At 41.5% G+C, this 21,642-nt stretch overlaps 1 protein-coding gene and 1 pseudogene across 2 annotated transcripts; both read left to right on the forward strand.

The window, feature by feature from the left end:
- The first annotated feature begins 134 nt into the window (after window positions 1-134).
- On the forward strand, window positions 135-10,002 carry LOC140590899 (kelch-like protein 10; annotated as a pseudogene).
- Window positions 10,003-14,898: 4,896 nt separating this feature from the next.
- LOC140590897 (uncharacterized) lies at window positions 14,899-18,401 on the forward strand. Of its 2 annotated transcripts, XM_072712480.1 has the most exons (9): window positions 14,899-15,098; window positions 16,379-16,446; window positions 16,550-16,627; window positions 16,840-16,917; window positions 17,055-17,153; window positions 17,243-17,290; window positions 17,455-17,538; window positions 17,724-17,838; window positions 18,129-18,401. In XM_072712480.1, exons 1-9 carry the CDS (start codon window positions 14,978-14,980, stop codon window positions 18,287-18,289), a joined length of 852 nt encoding a protein of 283 aa, XP_072568581.1. In that variant the 5' UTR covers window positions 14,899-14,977; the 3' UTR covers window positions 18,290-18,401. The 2 variants fall into 2 exon arrangements, with proteins under 2 accessions (XP_072568581.1, XP_072568582.1); XM_072712481.1 differs by lacking the exon at window positions 16,550-16,627.
- Window positions 18,402-21,642: the final 3,241 nt, after the last annotated feature.

Raw genomic sequence — 21,642 nt, forward strand, 5'->3', positions numbered from 1 at the left:
TCATCGCATGCAAAATTGAGTTTATGTGCTTATATGCATACTTTTGGGAGTTGGTCCATAGCTTTCACTAGATTCAAAAAGGGGTCCATGACTTAAAAAAGTTTAGAACCACTGTGCTAGAGGAAAGAGTTCATAATGAATGAGACCAAGGTGAACAGCAGTGGGCTGGAGAAAGAAAGTGACGCAGAACAAAGAATTTGAAGCGGTAGGACACAGAAAGTGTTGAAGAATTGCATTGGCTGGCATGTATCACAGCCATAACTTTGTAAGGGTATACTAAGTGACAACTGGCAGAGGGGGTCAGCACTTGCCCAAGGTTGGCATAGTGGTTGGCACTGGGGCTTAGTTGTTAAAGCGCCTGCCTTATAAACAAATGATCCTGGGTTCAAATCCCAGCAGTGCCTTGAAGCTGCTACAAGAGACCTGAGGATGTGTGGCTCTTGACCATTTTCCATTGAAAACAATGTTAGTGGGGGAAAAGCACTGATGAGGCTTGTTCTCACCATGCCCCCCTCACCATTTTTTTCAAGGTATGTAAATGCTCTAATTGGTGATTGCTAGAAACACATTGTCTACACAAAACTCTTGGCTGCAAATATTGCTTTCCTGAAGTAGCGGATCAGTGAAATCCAGCTGAAGTTTCAGCAGATTTTCATTACCTCATGTGTTGCATGAAGCAACAAGGGAGTTCTGACTGAATTACATAATGAAGACTGCAGAATGGGGTTGGTTCTTAAACAACGTTTCTGCTGTCATGCTACTGTTTTTAGTAGTTGGTCAATATCTGAATTACTAGCCAGTCTCAGATCGAGTTGCCCCAAGGTGCTTTTCATGGGGGTGTTGTGATATATTACATCATAATTAAGATAGAATTGCAGAAAAACTGGCAAAAGGGAAGACAAAGAAATGAAAGAAAGAAAGCCAAATGACAACAGAGGAGAGGAACCAAAAGCTCCCATGAAGGGAGAAAAAAGACCTCTGGGAGTTCAAGGTCAACTGGCTGCCCAATCCCACTGGGCATGCTAACATTATAGAAAGAGTGGGCTAGTTTGCTAAAAGCAAAATTGTACTCTGTGATCAAGGTCAATGCCAACGTTCCTCAGTGAGTCAGTTCTCCATGCCACAGTGTAGGGTTGCAGATCGAATTTTACACCCAAGACCGTACAGTTTGTAAGTAGCATCCACAGTGTCAGCCCACCATGGAATTAAACCAGTACTCCAGCTGAATTGATGCCCACCCCAGGCACCATCCAGACATGTAGGAAGGAAGGCAGAGAGAATGGGGGGTCAGAACCTGTATAGACACAGTAATGGACAAGCAGAACAGCATCCACAACGACAGTCAGACTTCTGCTGTTGACCCAGAGGGAAGAGTAGTATGATGGGAGAGGTGGGTGATGAAGTTTTTACTTAAAGAAAACACAGCAAAGCAAAAAAATAACAAACTTCCCCCAGACTCATTACCAAACATGCTTCAATATCTAAACATATGGATGGCTGGATTTCCCTTAAAACTCGAATGACCCAGGAGCCATATTTTAACTTCCCAAACACAAAGAAAGTTTACTTTTGCGCGTAAGAGTTTAAAACACAAGCAGGTTCTTGATAAAAGACATACTCTCCTGTGGTCTGGAAGCATAACGACCCCTAAAACATTAATAACACAAGTTGCGAACTAAAGAAATCATACAAATAAAGCCAGGAATCCCAAACTCATCTCAACCTGTATCCGGGGCATACTTTTTAAATGGCGCACCGGTCGACGCCAATCAGTGAACCTTACTGTCTCTATTTTTGCTCAAACACAGCCTACTAGGGAGGCGTTTAGTGTGATCACTTGCTAACTGGTTAACCACAAGCACCGGAGCTAACTTGGAGGTTACGATTAAATGCGGGGGAAATAGATTTAATTAGCGGAACAAGAAATTAGCAAAACGAATTATTTCTGTACTTAAATTACATTTAATGAACACAATGTTTATTTAGCTTGCGCCTCAATATTTCTGCATCTGAAAATTCGGTTGCTAACCAATAGTTTTGTCTAATGTCGTCGTTGAAACTTGCCAGCACTTACTAGCGGAATAACGTTAAAATCGTTTTTATTCTTCGCAACCGAAAGACAGAAATATTAACATGTCGCGGGTCGTGTGAATAAAATATAAATAAAAGGCTGTGTCCCGTTTTGACTGCGATCCCCCCCCCAACTATAAGGACTAATTAAAGAACGACATGTTCATCCTCCATTGTTGTGAGGTGGCGGTGTGGTTTACGATTATGTGGGAAGTTTAATCTACGAGCTTTTGCGTCTGTCATACTAATTTAGCATAAAGGTGCCAGTACACGATACTGATACTGAAATATCAAAGAATGCTTGATAAGTTTTTAAACCCGGAGCGTTTAATATGGGTGCGCGCAACTTCCATCTTTCTCGTGCACCGTGCATGAGCGGTTGATTACTCCGTCATTCGGAGGTTACAAATCAAATTCCGCTCTGTCACGCATTCATAACACAAAACAAATTCTGAGATAAACACAGTATACATTTCCCAAAAGTGCCGTCTAAAACATTTAATACTGTTTGATCTTGTACTGCTGATTGTACAATAATTTTTTTCTTCAATAAATTCGGCAGCACAAACGTCATGAACTTAAAAATACGTAAGGGATAATGTACAGGCAGCCGGTAGTTATCGCAGAAATAAGCCCCGACAGTGTGATCAGGACCCGACGCGAAGCGGAGGGTCTTGTATCACACTGAAGGGGCTTATTTCGCGATAACTACCGGCTGCCTGTACATTATCCCGCTTATTACACGGCTACTTGCCACATAAGGAAAAAAATTGGACATGAATATGAATTTGAAACAATTTATTGGCATATTTGTTTTAAATTAACATTTTTAAACGGTAATCTTTGTTGGCGCGGAGGGATTTTAAACATACAAGTAGTACCGGCTATGCGTTATTACTTTGGAGCGGTTATTATTTGAAAAGAACGAACCTGCAAATGTCTCAACTGACCAATCAGAATCAAGCATTCCAGACAGCCGTGTAATAAAAAATATATAACATACAACAAATCAATTGCTGGCCATTTCAGAAAAATATGCAAGAGAAATGGACGTGCCATCCACTTCTGAAAAAATGAAGAGATATAACAGGAAGGGGGACATAATGTCCCCTACCTATGATATTTTCAATCAGCTGCGGCTGGCAGGAAAGCACTGTGACGTGATCCTTTAGACCGATGGCATTGATTTCAAAGCCCGCAAAATAATTCTGTGTAGTACGTGACAGCTCCTATTTACAGTGAGTAACTGTGACCCATATATGTTAATGATGCCAAAACTAGAAGGATTGAAATTATTCGCCCTTTACAATGACTTCTCCCTGGTAATAAGTGTTTTAAAATGCATCTTTCTGTTTTATTATTCTAGCACAGGGCGAACTGGAAATATTTCCATGCTACATTAGGCCACTTAAAATTAATAAATTGTTTTACATGACTCAAACTTCTAAAATATTGGTGAGTAGGGGATTTTAAATTTTGTATTTTTAGCGAAAGGGCGAACGGCAACAGAGATATACTAAAACTAGAAAATTAAACTTTAATTTGTCAGTATCTCTACATTTTAAACTCTCAACAGTTCATTTCGTTGATTTCAAACGACCACTGTTAGTTGTTAAACTAACGGTAGATGGCGCGCGTGCGTATTGACGATCTCTGACAGTTTTTGAGGTGAAAAAAACGGATTTTTAAAAAAATATTAAAGAAATCGAGGCGGCACCAAAAAATTGAGGCGGGCGGCCATGTAAAACAATTTATTAATTTTAAGTGGCCTTATTAAATGTACTAGCTTAACGTTTGACATACAATTATAATGATAGGAGGCAAAAGCAGATATTCCAAGGGAACATCCCCTCTGCTTTCAGTGAAAAATATTCAGAGGGGAGCCTCCACCCGGAAAAAAAATAAAAATCCCTAGCTATGGTAGATTTCCATTTGGCAGTCTCTAGTTCAAAAAAGTCAGAAAACTCCTTTTTTTTAACCATGTCTGCAAAAGTCCTACTTATAAAATTAGTAATTTCTGTATTGTTTTTCAGAGCTCTGTTGTCCAGTGGCTGGACTGTCCCAGAAGAGTGCAGGTACAAAATCCCAGGGATTTCTCCAGAGATAATGAGCTTGATCCTGGAGTATGCCTACACGTACTCTGTGCTCATCACGGTCAACAACGTTGAGAGTCTGCTGGAGGCTGCTGACCATTTCAACATCGTCAGCCTCGTGGAGGGCTGCAGCGACTTTCTGGAGGGCCAGCTCTGCCTGGAGAACTGCATTGGCATTTGTAATATTGCCAATGTCTACTGCTGTGCTGAGCTGTATCAGACCGCCTACCAGTTCCTCCTGCAAAACTTCACAGAGGTTGCCAGGACCTCAGTGGAATTCCTGGAGCTCAGCCTTTCCCAGCTCTGTGAGATCCTGGAAAAGTTTGAGCTTAACGTGAGGCAGGAGGATGTGGTCTTCGATGACATCCTCGCTGGATCATGTATGATCCTGCCAACCGCAAGGCACATATTGCTGTGTTATTGTCCAAGGTAATTATGATTATTAATTGTCATTGACATGTAGACTGGAATGGAATGCTAACATAGTTGAGTCCAGAGCTCTTATTACTGTAACTCGAGAGTAAACCTCCATTTACATGAATCTGTCACAACTCGGACCGGGGAAGCAGGAGCAGGGAGACCTAGTATTGGGGAATGAGGGATTTGTTATGGAGACCGACAAAGCAGGGCACAAAACAGAAGTCGGACGTCAATGACCGAACTGGGGAAAACATGCCTAATACAGACTTAAATACATAGGACTAATCAACAACAAGGAGAAATAATTGATAAACACTCGGATTTCACATGGGGTTAACGAGGGGGTGTGGCTCACGGAAGGAGCGGACGATCGGGGCAGGACAAATCTACAACCTAGGAGTCTAAGTAGTCATGCACCATTCTTAGATGCTTGTACATAAACAACTATGTTACTTGCTTATGTATTTATTATGCTGTAATTTTTATCATTATAGTATAAAAGGTTTACTGTAAAACAGTATGTTGTGTTACGCATAGTGTATAACCACATTCTGTGATGTTTACACAATGATGAATTCGCCTAACGATGCATTTCTCAGAGCGTCATTAAGTGACGGCTGACTGTATTACAACTGGTAGTACAGTCCAATCAAGAAATTAAAGGAAAACATAACACACTCAAATGTCTTGCATTGAATAAGTGTTAACTGTCATATCTGAGACTTTCAAGGTAAATGACTGAAGCATTGTGAAAATGGCAAAATTTGCACTTGCTGTTGTATCCTTTATTTTAAGAGTTGCTCTTTTCCAGAGATATGCAAAAAGGCAGTAAAGAACTCATGGAAATTCTTTTCATCTGCTTCCCTGTGTAGGTGCGGTTGGCTCAGATGGAGGCAGAATACTTTATGAGGATTGTGCAGAATAATGAGCTTGTGAGGAACAGTGAGGAGTGCAAGCCCATTATTGTCAGCACCATTGAGGCCATGTATGACCTCGATGTGAATGCTCCTCAGTATTCTGTCTTCAAAAACCCTCTGACCCACCCACGTCTCCCGTCTGATATCTTGTTGACCATTGGTGGCTGGCGTGACACCCCGACCAACAAGATGGAAGCCTATGACACCCGGGCTGGGTGGAAGTGTCACAGGAGGGGCTGGACCCCCGGGCCTTCCATGGCACCGCGTACCTGAACGGTTTCGTGTACTGTGTCGGGGGCTATGACGGGAGATCCACCTTGAACAGCGTGTGCAAGTTCGACCCTGTCACACGGACTTGGCACCAGGTGGCCCCCATGCACTCGCGCCGCTGTTACGTCAGCGTGGCCGTGCTCGATGGCTTCATCTACGCCATGTGCGGCTTTGATGGCATCGGGCGCCTGAACACAGTGGAGCGGTACGACCCTGAATCCAACAGATGGACCCTTATCCAACCCATGAGTGAATCACAAAGTGATGCCTGTGCCACCACACTTCATGGGAAGGTGGGTCAGTTGGGGACATCCAGCTGTGTTTGCCCTCATTTTCCCCTAGAAACTGATTATTTTACACATCCAGCAGCTGCTTTCTCTTCATATTGCAGATTTTAATCTAGAATTGCTAAGTTCACTAAGCTTGTCTTTGGAAGAAACTTAAATGTCCTAGCATTATTGGTCTGCACTAGCATCACCATCCATATAAGTCATATAAAACAGAAGTGTATTCACTTTTACAATGGTTTGCCTAGGTGTACATCTGTGGGGGCTACAATGGGATTCAGTGTCTGTCTACCGCTGAGTGCTATGACCCACGGACCAAACGCTGGACCCCTATCAATCCAATGAGAGTTCCCCGATGTGGTGTTGGAGTCATAGCATACAATGATAAAATCTACGCGGTGAGTGACTCTTTTCTTGTATGTTCTTGTTAGGGCTGTCAATAGATAAAAATATTCAATCGTGATTAATCGCACAAATATCCATAGTTAATCACAAATTAATCGCAAATTAAATCATGAATTTATTCTACATTTACCATTAAGGGATTTTTTTCAAGCGTTAATATTCTTATTAATATTAGAGTTGGCAAGGCATGATTTCTTTTTGCAAATGTATGCATTTATTATTGGAAATCAGTTACCAACAATAAACAACAACAAAGATTGTCGGCAAAAAGATCAGCAACCTTTTTAAAGCAAAAAACCATTTTATCCTAAATGGCTGACTGAAGATTTGCAAAGAGCCCCAATGGATAGAGAAGAGGGTTTGAGATATGATTTTTAATGCAATATTGGTATATATGCATTTAACACAAAAACAAAACTTCAAGTACTTTCAAAAAATAAAGAAATACAATTTCGGGGGGTTCTCAGATTTAAATCACTCGGATGCATAACAGTGCAAAGGTGACTAATATCACAATATTGTTCAGTTATGTAGCGATAGTCTTCACCCTCACCCAAGTTCGTTTGGCTCTGCAGTTGTCTGCCCTTCACTCTCCACTTCACTACTTGTAACTGTGCTGACCGAGCAGTGCAAAATGTCCTCACCACTCCAAACTCAGCTGGCTATAATATGTAAATCTGAGAAAATATAATAATCTTATGAAGATCTGGGAAGGCGTGGTGACGATTTACTATGAAAAGTATGTGAAAGAATTACGAATCCCAATAAACTTAATAAGCCTACATCCAATCTTGAATACTGAAGAAAACTGCGGAAAGCATACCATTTGACCGGAGACGTACTCTCATAGAGAATGACTTTGAGGAAGATGTAAATTATGCAGTTAAGACATCACAGAAGCGTGCGACAGACTCCCTCATTCACATATAGCTAAAGAAATACCTAAATGAAAAATAATAATAGTAACCCATGAATAAATTATTTATATTAATGAAAGTATTATAATAATATGTTAAGACATGAAAATGCGAATGCGTCTATCGTTCTGAGAAGAGCCGCAGCCTAGTATGGTATTTAAGACTAGATGTACTTTGGTGGTAACTCATTTCACATTGACATTAACTGCAAATAACTTTGATCTTGTAGATAGACCCATCTAACAGAGTTTTGAAGTTTAACCTGCCATTCAAAATACGTTTTCCTTTGTTAATTATTTTTTCCGAGCTGCCATCCAATTCAACACGCGTTAATGACATCAAAAAAATTAGTCATGTTATAATGAATTCCCGTTGACTCGCTATTATCGCGTTAACTTTGACAGCCCTAGTTCTTGTATATATTGTACAATCAATTGCACAAGGACAGTATGTTATGTATGTTTCTAGTAGCCTAATTAAAGATGTGTTTTTACTTGTTAAAAAAATGATAAAGTATAAATATCTCTGTTTTACATATTTATTATATTAAAATATTAAAGTAAAAAGAGTTCTTGTATCGGAACCTGTATCTGTATTGACAGTATCGGAATCCGATCTGAACTGAAAGAATGTGGCCTATCAACCCATCCCCAGTCCGCACATTTTCAATGGCTTTTTTGTGCATAAACCACTTTGATAAATGAGGCCCCTGGTTGCTTAGGCCTACAATTCCTTAAACAATGAGTTCATGACTTTGGGAAAGTTGATGTTTGCCCATTCCTTTGGTATCTGAGTGATCATTTACTTTTGGCATCCCCCAGGTTGGCGGTTCTGATAGGTCCAGTTGCTTGCGGAGTGTGGAGGCCTATGACCCGTTGACAAACCGCTGGTGTGCTGTGGCCCCCATGTTCAACCCGCGCCAAGGTTTCGGCATTGAGGTGGTGGATGACCTTATGTTCGTGGTGGGTGGTTTCGATGGGCTCGAAATCACCTGTAAAGTGGAGTGCTGTGATGAGAAGACAGGCAGTTGGCACCGCGCCCAGGATATGGCCATATCCTGCAGTGCCCTCAGCTGCTGCATAGTGCCTGCACTCCCCAGCATCATAGAGTATGCTGCCCCACGTGAGCATATAACACCATCCACCTCCAACAACCTGCCCAATGGGTAACCTGCACTACCCCAGCCCCCCCACCCCCAAATCCATCCCATCCATCCATCCATTCATCTCCTACCGCTTTTCCGGGTCGGGTCGTGGGGGCAGCAGCCTAAGCCACCTCGTCCAGCACCTCCAGGGAAATCCCCAGGCGTTCCCAGGATTGCCGAGAGACAGTCTCTCCAGCATGTCCTGGGTCTTCCCCGGGGCGTCCACCCAGTGGGACATGCCAAATACACCTCAACAGGGAAGCGTCCAGGAGGCATCCTGACCAAATGCCGAGCCACCTCATCTGGCTCCTCTCGATGCAGAGGAGCAGCGGCTCTACTCTGAGTCCCTCCCGAATGACTGAGCTCCTCACCCTACCTCTAAGGGAGAGCCCAGCCACCCCTGCGGAAGAAACTCATTTTGGCCGCTTGTATTCACTGTATTTTATATAAACTTGTTTTTATTTTTGCCACTATTGTATATGAAATGTTTTGTATAAAATATAATCATCGCATGCAAAATTGAGTTTATGTGCTTATATGCATACTTTTGGGAGTTGGTCCATAGCTTTCACCAGATTCAAATAGGGGTCCATGACTTAAAAAAGTTAAGAACCACTGTGCTAGAGGAAAGAGTTCATAATGAATGAGACCAAGGTGAACAGCAGTGGGCTGGAGAAAGAAAGTGATGCAGAACAAAGAATTTGAAGCGGTAGGACAGAGAAAGTGTTGAAGAATTGCATTGGCTGGCATGTATCACAGCCATAACTTTGTAAGGGTATACTAAGTGACAACTGGCAGAGGGGGTCAGCACTTGCCCAAGGTTGGCATAGTGGTTGGCACTGGGGCTTAGTTGTTAAAGCGCCTGCCTTATAAACAAACGATCCTGGGTTCAAATCCCAGCAGTGCCTTGAAGCTGCTACAAGAGACCTGAGGATGTGTGGCTCTTGACCATTTTCCATTGAAAACAATGTTAGTGGGGGAAAAGCACTGATGAGGCTTGTTCTCACCATGCCCCCCTCACCATTTTTTTTCAAGGTTTGTAAATGCTCTAATTTGGTGATTGCTAGAAACACATTGTCTACACAAAACTCTTGGCTTCAAACATTGCTTTCCTGAAGTAGCGGATCAGTGAAATCCAGCTGAAGTTTCAGCAGATTTTCATTACCTCATGTGTTGCATGAAGCAACAAGGGAGTTCTGACTGAATTACATAATGAAGACTGCAGAATGGGGTTGGTTCTTAAACAACGTTTCTGCTGTCATGCTACTGTTTTTAGTAGTTGGCCAATATCTGAATTACTAGCCAGTCTCAGATAGTCCAATATGTTCACCACATACCGTGCGATGGCAAGGAATATGCTAGGAAGTGTGGGTCTGTCCAGGGCTAGGCATAGCATAGCTTGGCTGCCAGCTCATGTCCCTTGCTTCTGCTTCCTCCAGCAATGTGGACTGTCTCTGCATCCTGGCAGATCGTTATGCCTTGTATGTGCTGCTGGCCAAATTATCTCATCCAGAGACGAGGAAATGTCCCTGGGGACACGTCTAATGTCATAGTCTCTGATTTCAAATCAAGAGATTTATTTGTCACATACATACAACATGCAGTGAAATGTATCTCTTTGTCACCCTTATGTGGCTGTGTAAAAATAGAAAGAAATAAAAATAGAAAAAGGTAAGAAGTAATGTCGGAGTAAAAAAGAGAAATTACAATATATAAATACTAAGTAAGGAACCAAGTATATAATCTAAAAATATACAGTGCAGATATAGAATCTAAAATCACGAATCAAAAATATAGTGCAAAACTGAAAAATATGAAATGTAGTGCAAAATTGCAGACTTTGTGCATTCAGTGCTAGTTCACGTTGAGAAGCCTAATGGCCTGGGGGGAAAAGCTCTTTCTCAGTCTCTCAGTCCTGGACATCAGGCAACGGAACCGTCTACCTGAGTTCAGCCTGCGGAACAGGCAGTTTGCAGGGTGTAAGGAGTCCTTGATTATCTTTGTACTTCTGGACCTGCAGCGTTTATTGTAGATGTCCAGCAGGGAGGGCAGAGGAGATCTGACACAACGCTCGGCCGCCCTGATCACCCTCTGCAGGTCTTTGCGGTCCTTTTGAGAACAGTTCCCAAACCATACTGTGATGTTCATGGTCAGAATGCTCTCCACAGCAGCTGAGTAGAAGGTTTTTAGGATCACTGGAGTGACCCTAAATCTCCTCATCTGCCTCAGGTGGTATAACCGCTTCCTTGCTCTGGTGACCAGAGTGCAGACATGCGACATGCCAAGTGAGGTCCTCAGTAAGCAGAACCCCAAGGTACTTGATTTTATCAACCCTCTCCACAGGAACAGTGTTGATTTGGAGGAGTGAGAAGGAGCGCTGCTTCTTCTTGCTGTAGTCCACTATCAGCTCTTTAGTTTTGCTGACATTCAGACTGAGGCAGTTGGACTTACACCATACCGACAGGTTCTCCACCTCCCTCAAGTAGGCCGACTCATCATTGTTGGTGATGAGTCCAATTACCACTGTGTCGTCCGCGAACTTCACAATGGTGTTGGAGCTGTTGGAGGCAACACAGTCGTAGGTGTAGCGCGTGTAGAGCAGGGGGCTCAGAACACACCCTTGAGGAGCTCCAGTGCTGAGAGTGATGGTGCTTGACACACGGGATCCCACTCTCACAGTTTGTGGTCTACCAGTGAGGAAGTCTAATACCCACCTGCACAGCTGTGAGTTCAGACTCAGATCCCCCAGTTTGGTGAACAGTCTAGATGGGACGATGGTGTTGAAGGCTGAGCTGTAGTCCACAAAGAGCAGCCTTACATAATTCCTATTTCTACTGTTCACATGTGTGAGAGTGGTGTGCAGTACGTGAGCGATGGCGTCCTCAGTGGATCTGTTTGGTCGGTAGGCGAACTACTGTGTAATGGGTCTATGTAATTTGGGATGGATGAACAGATTAAGTTCTTTACCAGCCTTTCAAACACCTTCATGACCAGAGATGTTAGGGCTACCGGGCGGTAGTCATTCAGGCTGGAGGGCTTGTTGTGCTTCAGGACGGGAACTATGGTGGACTGTTTAAAACACGTTGGCACAATAGACAGAGCTAGGGACTCATTGAAGATCTTAGTGAAAACACCAGTCAGCTGATCAGCGCAGCATCGCAGAACTCGTCCTGAAATCCCGTCTGGTCCCGCTGCTTTTCTGATGATCACCTGCTTCCCTGTAACAGTAACAGATTTGTAACAGTTTAGAGCAAGTATAATTTACAATGTTGCTAAGTGTCAGAGAGCTCTGGGCCACTGTGTCTACCTACATTAGTACAGGGTTGCTTTTTTACTCAGTTTGTTAATACCCCTACCAGGGGAGAAGCCCTTCTTGATCTTGTTTTCTCTAATAACCAGAATAGGATGTAAAATTAGTGGTTTTAGAACCATTGGATGGTAGTGGTCATGGCATGGTAAAATTTGAGGTTAATTTTAGTGTCAGAAGAGCTAAGTCCAAAACAAAAGTATACAATGTTAGGAAGGCTAATTTTAATGGTTTGAGACTGAAACTAGAAACTGTAAACTGGATGGAGTTAAATAGCAAAATGGTTGAAGAGGGATGGGAATTTTTTAAAAGCACATTGTTACAAGTGCAAGAGGACTTCATACCTGTTTCCAACAAAAGTAAAACTAGGAAACTACAACCAAGGTGGTTTACTAAGGAAATTAAGAATAAAGTCAGGAGGAAAAGGGCTCTCTTCCACAATGAATTAATGATTTCAAAACTAAGCAGGTGTATCTACGTCTACAGGTTGAGTTAAAAAACAACTTTAGACTCTCTAAGATTAATGTAGAAAGAAAAATTGCATTGGAGGCTAAGGATGACAATAAAAGTTTCTTCCAATATTTCAACTCCAAAAGAGTGCTCTCTCCAGGTCGGGGAGGAGGTCCTTCCCCAAGTGGAGGAGTTTAAGTATCTCGGGGTCTTGTTCACGAGTGAGGGAAGAATGGAGCGGGAGATCGACAGGCGGATCGGTGCGGCGTCAGCAGTGATGCGGGCGCTGCATCGGTCTGTCGTGGTGAAGAAGGAGCTGAGCCAAAAGGCGAAGCTCTCCATTTACCAGTCGATCTACGTTCCTACCCTCACCTTTGGTCACGAGCTGTGGGTAGTGACCGAAAGAATGAGATCGCGAGTGCAAGCGGCCGAAATGAGTTTTCTCCGCAGGGTGGCTGGGCTCTCCCTTAGAGATAGGGTGAGGAGCTCGGTCATTCGGGAGGGACTCAGAGTAGAGCCGCTGCTCCTCCGCATTGAGAGGAGCCAGATGAGGTGGCTCAGGCATCTGCTTAGGATGCCTCCTGGACACCTACCTGGTGAGGTGTTCCGGGAATGTCCCACTGGGAGGAGGCCCCGGGGAAGACCCAGGACACGCTGGAGGGACTATGTCTCTCGGCTGGCCTGGGAACGCCTCGGGATTCCCCCAGAGGAGCTGGAGGAAGTGGCCGGGGAGAGGGAAGTCTGGGTTTCCCTGCTGAGACTGCTGCCCCCGTGACCCGACCTCGGATAAGCGGAAGTAAATGGATGGATGAATGGTATATTGAGGAAACCTAAATAAGCATGTCAAAATACACTATGAAAATATGCCTTCCACACAATTACAGTGGACATTAAGTCAGCAAATGTATAATTTAAAGTTAATTTGTACGGCACTTGTAATGAGAAATCTGCCAGTCCATTTTTGGAGTTCTGTGTGAAATGATGTCAAATTTGGCTTTTTTCTCTGTTTTTTTGTTTTGATCCAATGCAGATAAAGGAAATAAACATGTGTATACCAAAACATGTCTAATTGCAACAGTTTTCTGGGAGAAATTGTGCATTTTCTGGAAATGTGCCCTCATGTAGTCCTCGTTATAAGTGTATATACAGTATATATATATACGTATCGTATTTGTGTGTGTGTATGTGTGAATAAAGAGTAAAATGGAATAAAAAAATAGCACAATTCTGTGTTATTAATAATCTTACATATTAGACCTGTGCTTAATAAAAGCTGGATGGGGGAAAAAAAGAACACTGGACACGACATCAGGAATCAAATGTTTATTTTTTTCAGATGAGATAGCCTAAAAAAACTAAACAAAACAAACCAATAAAAACGTTGTGATATAATATAAAACCTCTAACTGTGATTTTTAGCTTTACATTTACTGTGTCCCCACATGGAAAGAACCTATATGAGGATATATGCGCATATATGAAACCTATATGCAGTATATATGCATATATATGATAATATATATGCTGCATATATGCGTATATATGCCACATATAGGCAAAATTGAGGTGCATATATGTGCATACACAGGCCATATAGGTCTCCTGTATTGCTTCTTTATATCCACATATAAGCCCTATATGTACATACAAGATATGTCTCCTATATAGCTCATGGCAGGATCTGGTCATTTTAGCTCATATCTCACTTTGGCAACTGTCATACATGATGCCTAGCTCATATTTTCTATTATCAAGGCAATAACTAAGAACTAACTAAAAAAAAAAAATGCAAAAAACTTATGTGCGAACACGTGAAATTGGTATCACATGTAATTGGCATGTTATGGAATTTAACTATGGCAAATAAGTGAGAGGAGATGGAAAGCTATGATGTCTACACGTTTTCCTGAAACCCGGTGTGCGCGCCTTTGGGGGGGGGGTTCTGTCACGCCCCGCTCCGTCCGCTCCTAATGTGTGCCACGCCCACCTCGTTACCTCGTGTTCAGCCCTGATTGTGATCGCCTGTGTCCTATTAAGTCTAGCTTGTCTCTTGTATTTAGTCCTCGTCTGAGTCAGTCTTCCCCAGATTTGTCATTGTATTGTCATGTGCAGTGTCCGTCGATGTTCGTCTGCTCCCAAATAAACCCCGTTTTCCCCGACTACCTGGCTGCTCTCGACTGCTTCCCTGCTCGCCTACCCGCGAGCGTGACAATAAACATATAGGTTTTTAATATATGTGACATATATAAGATTGGCCGATTTCCTATAGCCTACTATATGTAAATACATGTAGAAAATTGGCCGTTTTCCTATATGTACATATATGTAGAAAATTGGCCGTTTTCCTATATTATATGTACATATTTGTACATATAATATAGGAAAACGGCCAATTTTATATATGTGACATATATTAAAAACCTATATCAAAACCTATATTAAAACATATATGTTTATATAGGTTATTTCCGTGTGGGTTTACTTATTTCCCTCTAAGGCTCTGTGAAATTCACCACGCAAAAATGTTTTTATTTGTCTATTTGTTTATCGCATCATTTAAATGTGTAAAAGTCAAATCGCGTCCGACGTTCTAGATTCTATAAACGAATACGTCAGTGACAGCGCAGCCGAGAACTATTTAATCACGAGCGCAGCAAAGAAGTAGTCATTTCGTCGCTGACAGCAGTCGAGAGAGAGATGGAGATCCTAAAAGTTTTCAACAGTGGAAAATCAGAAAAATTGCTCTGCGCAGCCGGACTGGCCGTCGCCGCGGTGTGTCTAACCCGGAGACTATGGGAATGGGCACAGCCGGAAGAAGGTAGTAGTATAATTATCGTCTAAATGGATCATTTACATGACTACGGAGCCCTTTAGGTGTCCCAGTAGAAAAAAAATATTATTTCGTTCCCTCGAATTACTAAATCCTACCCTCGAATTAGTAAATCGTGCGCTCGATTTAATAAATAGTACCTTCGAATTATGTATTGCTACCCTATTGATCATTCATGGACACAGGGTCATGGAGCGTTTCCATTTAATGCATTCCGGTGTCCCAAGAAATAACAAATATAACAGTATGTCCTGGTTTTAATAGCCTGCCCATCTTACAAACTGATATTATAATTATACAGCAAGCATAATTCAGTTGGCACAGAGTCAAACCACCAATTGCACAAAAGTAAAGCAACACCTTTATGCTTCAGACAGTGGTCAATCACAATTAAAATGCAATGGCTTTGTAAAACAAAACAATAATGCACTATTTACTGTTTATGCACTATTAAATACACAGTTTTGTTCATGAATGCAGTGTATTAAATGCACTGAGATGTTGACTGGAGCATCAGAAATGTTTAATATACATATAATTACATTTTACACATGTGGAGAGACCTGTTATATATGCATATGTGTTTATTTGTGAAAACATTTTTCCTTCTGTCTGATCCCTGTGTAATAATGAGACAAAGCAGGCATTTAACAAATGAAGACAGGAATTATGTGTGGACATGCTACACAAGTGTCCCTGTTGTACGCATTTAGCCACAGTATTTGTCGAGAATATCCGTCGATTGATCAATTTATACAAATTCGAAAGGTTTCAGTTTATCATAGGAGTCTAAGTGCCATACAAAGTTGGGACCATATGACGAATATGCCCTCTGGTTAAGGCGTCTCGTAATTCGAGGGTACGATTTACTAAATCGAGGTAACAAAAAAATATATTTTTTTCTCCATACTTGTCCATTTCACATCTTGATACAAACTATATTTTCATTTAAATAAGTATGTGCTAACATTCAAAGTAATGAGAATGTGTTCTAATTACATATATGTGTATTAACGTCTCACATATGCATATATGTCATAGCTTTACAGATACGTTAGTTATAAATTTCAGGCAAAACATGTGCATACAACTGGGTACCATTCTCTTCAGTTCCATTAAATCCACTGTATACCCCATGTGGTCCCAACACATTAGTTCCAAAGCACTGTTATAAAAAGTTAGCAAGAGCATCATAAACTGACTTGACAGTTAATGTCATTCAGCAATATTAAAAGCTAAATGACTGGACACTGAATATTCTATTTCAGACCTTCAGCATCAGAAAAAAACAGAGGGTAATATTGATGAACTCCTGGAGGCCATGAGGAATCATAAGGTACAGTTATACTCTGATTTATCAGTTGTTAAAAATATTATGGCTTGCTGAAGGAAAAATAGATCAAAATACTAATTTAAATGACTTTGGGCTATGTGTGAAGATCGGGGATGAAGACAATAGACGGCAGATGAGTTGGGACTTCAGCCGATTGCTCAACGGCCCAGTCGCTGAAGTCAGAGTAAGAACCACCACACATGCACTGCTCCTTTCTGATTGGTTAAAATAAGTAGCGATGTTTATTGGAATATCGTCAGTCTTGACATAACGTGATGCCAAGAATTAGTTGCCGTTGGATTCCTTTTGTTCAGTATTACTATTGCAATTTTTTATTTACCTATGGGAATGCAAACTTATAGTCCTTCATTGACTTTGCTTGCTTCTGTCTTGCAGTGCCGGTCTGGAGAATGCCAGCCTGCCGAGAGGGTCACAACCTTCCGCAGCACTGAGTGCCACACCTGTGATATGATGGTTTGTTTGCTGGATTTTTAAAATTAAAAACACACTACACTGACCAAAACCTGAGATATGTCTGCAGTTGGGTTATATTGCGGCTGTGCTATTTTGCATCAGATTTATTTACTGGAAAATATACTGTGTCTTCCTAGGTCACTAAAGCCACGCTGGTGCACTGGACCAGCGTCTCTAACAGGGAAGTGTCTCTCTGGGTGATGAACACCAGGGAGACAACCGAGCTGAGTCCTGAGGTGAGTGTTTTCTCCACTGTACTCTTTGATTCAGGTATAAAAATGATCACGTCTGTTCACTTGGGACATCGATCTTTTTTGTTCTGAAGGGCATTTGCCTGTATACAGAGACAGCACAGGAGGTGACAGGTGTCAAGGTAAGAATTCAGTGCTGCTCAGGTAGCCATGATCGGTTTACATTGTTCACATTTGTTATGTTCATACCAGTTTTGGCAGCCCTCAGCATTTCATCATTTTTCCTTTCTGTGCATTGGTTAAGCTTGTGAGATTAATTATAAATCCTGTTCTTCTCCTTCTGCAGCTGGTAGATGGAAAAGTGCAGCAGTATGCATCTTACTGCATTGTGGATGCTACTGCTAGGTCTACCAGATTCAACGATCGTGTGGTAAGTAGTCACTTTTGTCCCGTTTCATTATCCTGCGTGACACATCTACTGCATCATTCTGAACAGCTCAAACGATGATGCTAAAGGCCTCGGTGAATGACGGCATAAGACGTCATACGATTCAGCAGGATGACCGTCTCTTTCACCTGCGGTATTAATGGGTCTCAATGTTACCTTTTAAACAGCAAATCAATTTTTGCACTCGATTTTCTGGCATATCCCTGGGGCCGCATATATCACTGTCAACGATTGAGTGGGATTACGAAAAGACAGACGTGCAACCAAGAGAGGACTGTGAAGGTAAAATGTTTTGTGTGTGTCCAGTATGTCCATCAATACCGACATTCTGAGTGACCCAGTCAGCTAAGCCTTTAAGATTGTGCAAGAGGCCATAGTGATTACATGAGTAGTGTAGGGTTACTACAATGCGTGTTGCAGTGAGTGCCAGTGACTTCTGCCTGATGACTGTTATTGTTGTTTGTCAGTTATTAAATTATATGGGAATGTATAGTTTATGGTGAATGCAGATTAAATTATTGGAAGAAACTGGGGAGAATAAACCAGAACTCTAACACAGAAGCCTGTTGCAGGGCCAGCCACGCTGTGCTTGGATGGAGCTCCTTCCCCACTTCCACCAGTGGAAGGTGCATGTATGAGCTCTACGGCAAGGAATCACGTCAACTGGCCGTGGATCTCCAGACTCCATCAAGCCCTTCGCAAATTAGTGCCCAGTTGTCTGACCACTTGCTAGACATTGTAATCCCTTGTGTGGACACTATGTGTGTAAATATTTTTATATTTGTATATATTCCAATATCTGTGCTCCCCCCAAAAAAATAAAATGAAATTGTTTTTATAAAAAATTATGTAACACAGAATCATTCTTTTTAGTATTTAATTATGAGCCTGTACAACGTCATATTTGTAACTTAAAAACTATGGTAAAGGTAGCTTTATTCCAGCTGTAATACAGATGTGGACAAATTTGTTGGTACCCTTCCGCAAAAGACAAAAAAAAACACAACTATATCTGAAATAAATGGCACAGACAAAAAAGATGGTACCCTTAATTTAATATTTTGTGGCACCACCTTTTGCAGCAATCACTGCCAACAAGCGATCTCTGTACTTCACAATGAAACGTCTGCATTTGCCAACAGGTAGTTTGGCCCACTCTTCCTGAACAAACTGCTCAAGCTGTCTCAAGCTTGAAGGGTGGTGTCTCCTCACTGCAATTTCAGATTTTCACATAATTCCATAGATGTTCAATAGGATTAAGATCTGGGCTCATTGAGAGCCATTTAAGAATAGTCCAATTTTTTTCTCAGCCATTCTTGAGGGCTTTTAGCTGTATATTTTGGGTCATTATCCTGTTGGAGGACCCATGACCTGCAACTGAGGCTGAGCTTTCTGACACTGGGCAGTATGTTTCGCTCCAGGATGCCTTGGTAGTCTTGAGACTTCATTGTGTCCTGCGCAGACTCAAGGTTCTCTAAGCAAAACAGCCCCAAAATAAAACTGAGCCATGAATCACAGTAAGTATGGTGTCCTCTTCTTTAAAAGCTTCATTTTTCCTTCTGTAAACATAGAGCTGATGTGACTGGCCAGAAAGCTCCAGTTTTGTCTATCAGTCCAAAGGACATTCTCCCAGGAACTTTTGGGCTTGTCAACATACATTTTGGCAAATTCCACTATGGCTTTTTTTGTTTTTCTGTCAATAGTGGAGCCCTCCTGGGTCTTCTTCGATGGAGCCCATTACTGTTCAAACTGCGATGGAGGGTGTGATCAGAAAGCGATGTACCGTGACCATGGAGCTCAGCGTGAATGGCTTTGGATGGTTTCCTTGGCTCTTTTCTACCATCCACACTATCCTTCTGATCAACCTGGGGTTGCATTTTGTCTTGTGTCCACATCCTGGGAGGTTGGCTACAGTCCCATGATCGTTATACTTTTTAGTAACATTGGAAACTGTGGTCACAGAAAGAGGAAGCTGCTTGGAGATGGTCTTATAGCCTTCACCTTATAACATGTTTATCTATAATCCTCTTTCTGAGCTCCTCAGACAGCACTCTCCTTTGCTTTCTCTGGTCCATGTTCAGTGTGGTGCACACAATGATACCAAACAACACAGCAGCATGATCTTTCCCTTTAAATAGGCCGAATGGCAGATGAAAAGCTTGAAGGCACCTATTATACTAATTAAGGTTAAACACTTAGTTCGAAGCATGACTATAATGCAAGGGTAAATAGTCTTTTTAGGGGTACCAACAGATCTGTCCACACTATTTTAGCATATTTTTCAAAAATAAACAAATTTCTTTTCACAATATTACGGTTTACTCTGTGACATACAAAAGGCATGCAGGTATACATTAGACAATTGCTTTTAATTGAATCACTTTTCAGGAGAAATGAAGCATGCTTCAATAAGCTCTAAGGGTACCAACAAATTTGTTCACATTTGAATCTTTCAATGTTTTTTAATATATTTCAGTGTTTGTATGTGTGCACTTCACATTTAATAGCCTAGCTGTCCTGCTTAAAGTTACTGGTAGTAAATGGACAGAATTATGAATTAAATATTTGAGGAAGATGGTGGCGCAAGAGGTAGTGCTAACGTTCGGCAACCAGAGGATTATAGGTTCAAGCCCTGATTCCTCCTGAACCCATCAAAGTGTCCTTGAGCAAGACACTGAACCCCAAATTGCTCCCGGTGTGCAGGTTGGTGCCTTGCATGGCAGTCTCCGCCACTGGTGTATGGATGGGTGAATGTGAGGCATGTATTGTAAAGTGCTTTGAGTACTTGTAGGAGTAGGAAAGCACTATATAAATGCAGTCCATTTACCAAATAATTTATACAAATTATTAATGAATACATATAAAATACATAATATTGAAATTACATGATGTACATTGTGCCCCATAGTTTAATGCTTAAAGCACACTTTACAGGACATGTCCGGATCATTTAGGTTTATCCTTGCCGTCACATTGCAGCAAATGGCAAGTGGGCAAGTGTCGTTGGAACGCAAAACGATTGCGAGGGAACACAAAAGTATTTAAAAAAATAACAAGTGATAGCCCTAGTGCAACTGCCCCCAGTTTGGGCCTACCTCACTATTAAAACTTTCTTTTGGTATTTGTGTGTGATTTGGGTGTTTATACAAAGCTGCGTGGGAGTGTCTTGCCATCATATATGTGATATGATTAATATTCTAATATCTACAGCTAAAAAAATCTACAGTGGACCCCCTTCATCCGCAGTTTGGCTTTCTACGTTAGCAGTTACCCACGGTCATCCGCGGTCCTAAGATATTAAATGGAAAATTCCAGAAATAATTTGTGTTTTAAATTGCATGCTGTTCTGAGTAGCGTGATGAAATCTCATGCCATCTCACACGGGACCTGAATCACCGCTTCAACCAGCGTATCCACCCTGTACATGGTACCGCTGTTTAGTCACTTAGTGGCGTCTCGATTATCAGGTCGACTGTCCTGGTATCACATGTGACCACATTCACTTTTATTACACTATATTGTCATAATTATTCCATTTTATTATTAGTCTTTATTGTTAATCTCTTATTGTGCCTAATTTATAAATTAAACTTTCATAGTTACATGGTATGCATTGACCCCCATAGTTTAGTGCTTAAAATACACTTAACTGGACAAGTCTGTATCCTTTAGGTTTGTACTTGTCGGTCAAGTAATTCTATCTTTTGTACTTAAATGGTCACAATACAGTTATAATTAGTAACGGAAAAGTATTGTGAATCTTGTTCATCCCAATTTTGCGGGATACCCCAAAAGTCTATCTTAACTTCCCACATGGAAAGAACCTATATGAGGATATATGCGCATATATGAAACCTATATGCAGTATATATGCATATATATGATAATATATATGCTGCATATATGCGTATATATATGCCACATATATAGGCAAAATTGAGGTGCATATATGTGCATATACAGGCCATATACTGTAGGTCTCCTGTATTGCTTCTTTATATCCACATATAAGCCCTATATGTACATACAAGATATGTCTCCTATATAGCTCATGGCAGGATCTGGTCATTTTAGCTCATATCTCAC

This window comes from Paramormyrops kingsleyae, chromosome 5 (assembly GCF_048594095.1).
Source record: "Paramormyrops kingsleyae isolate MSU_618 chromosome 5, PKINGS_0.4, whole genome shotgun sequence".
NCBI lineage: Eukaryota > Metazoa > Chordata > Actinopteri > Osteoglossiformes > Mormyridae > Paramormyrops > Paramormyrops kingsleyae.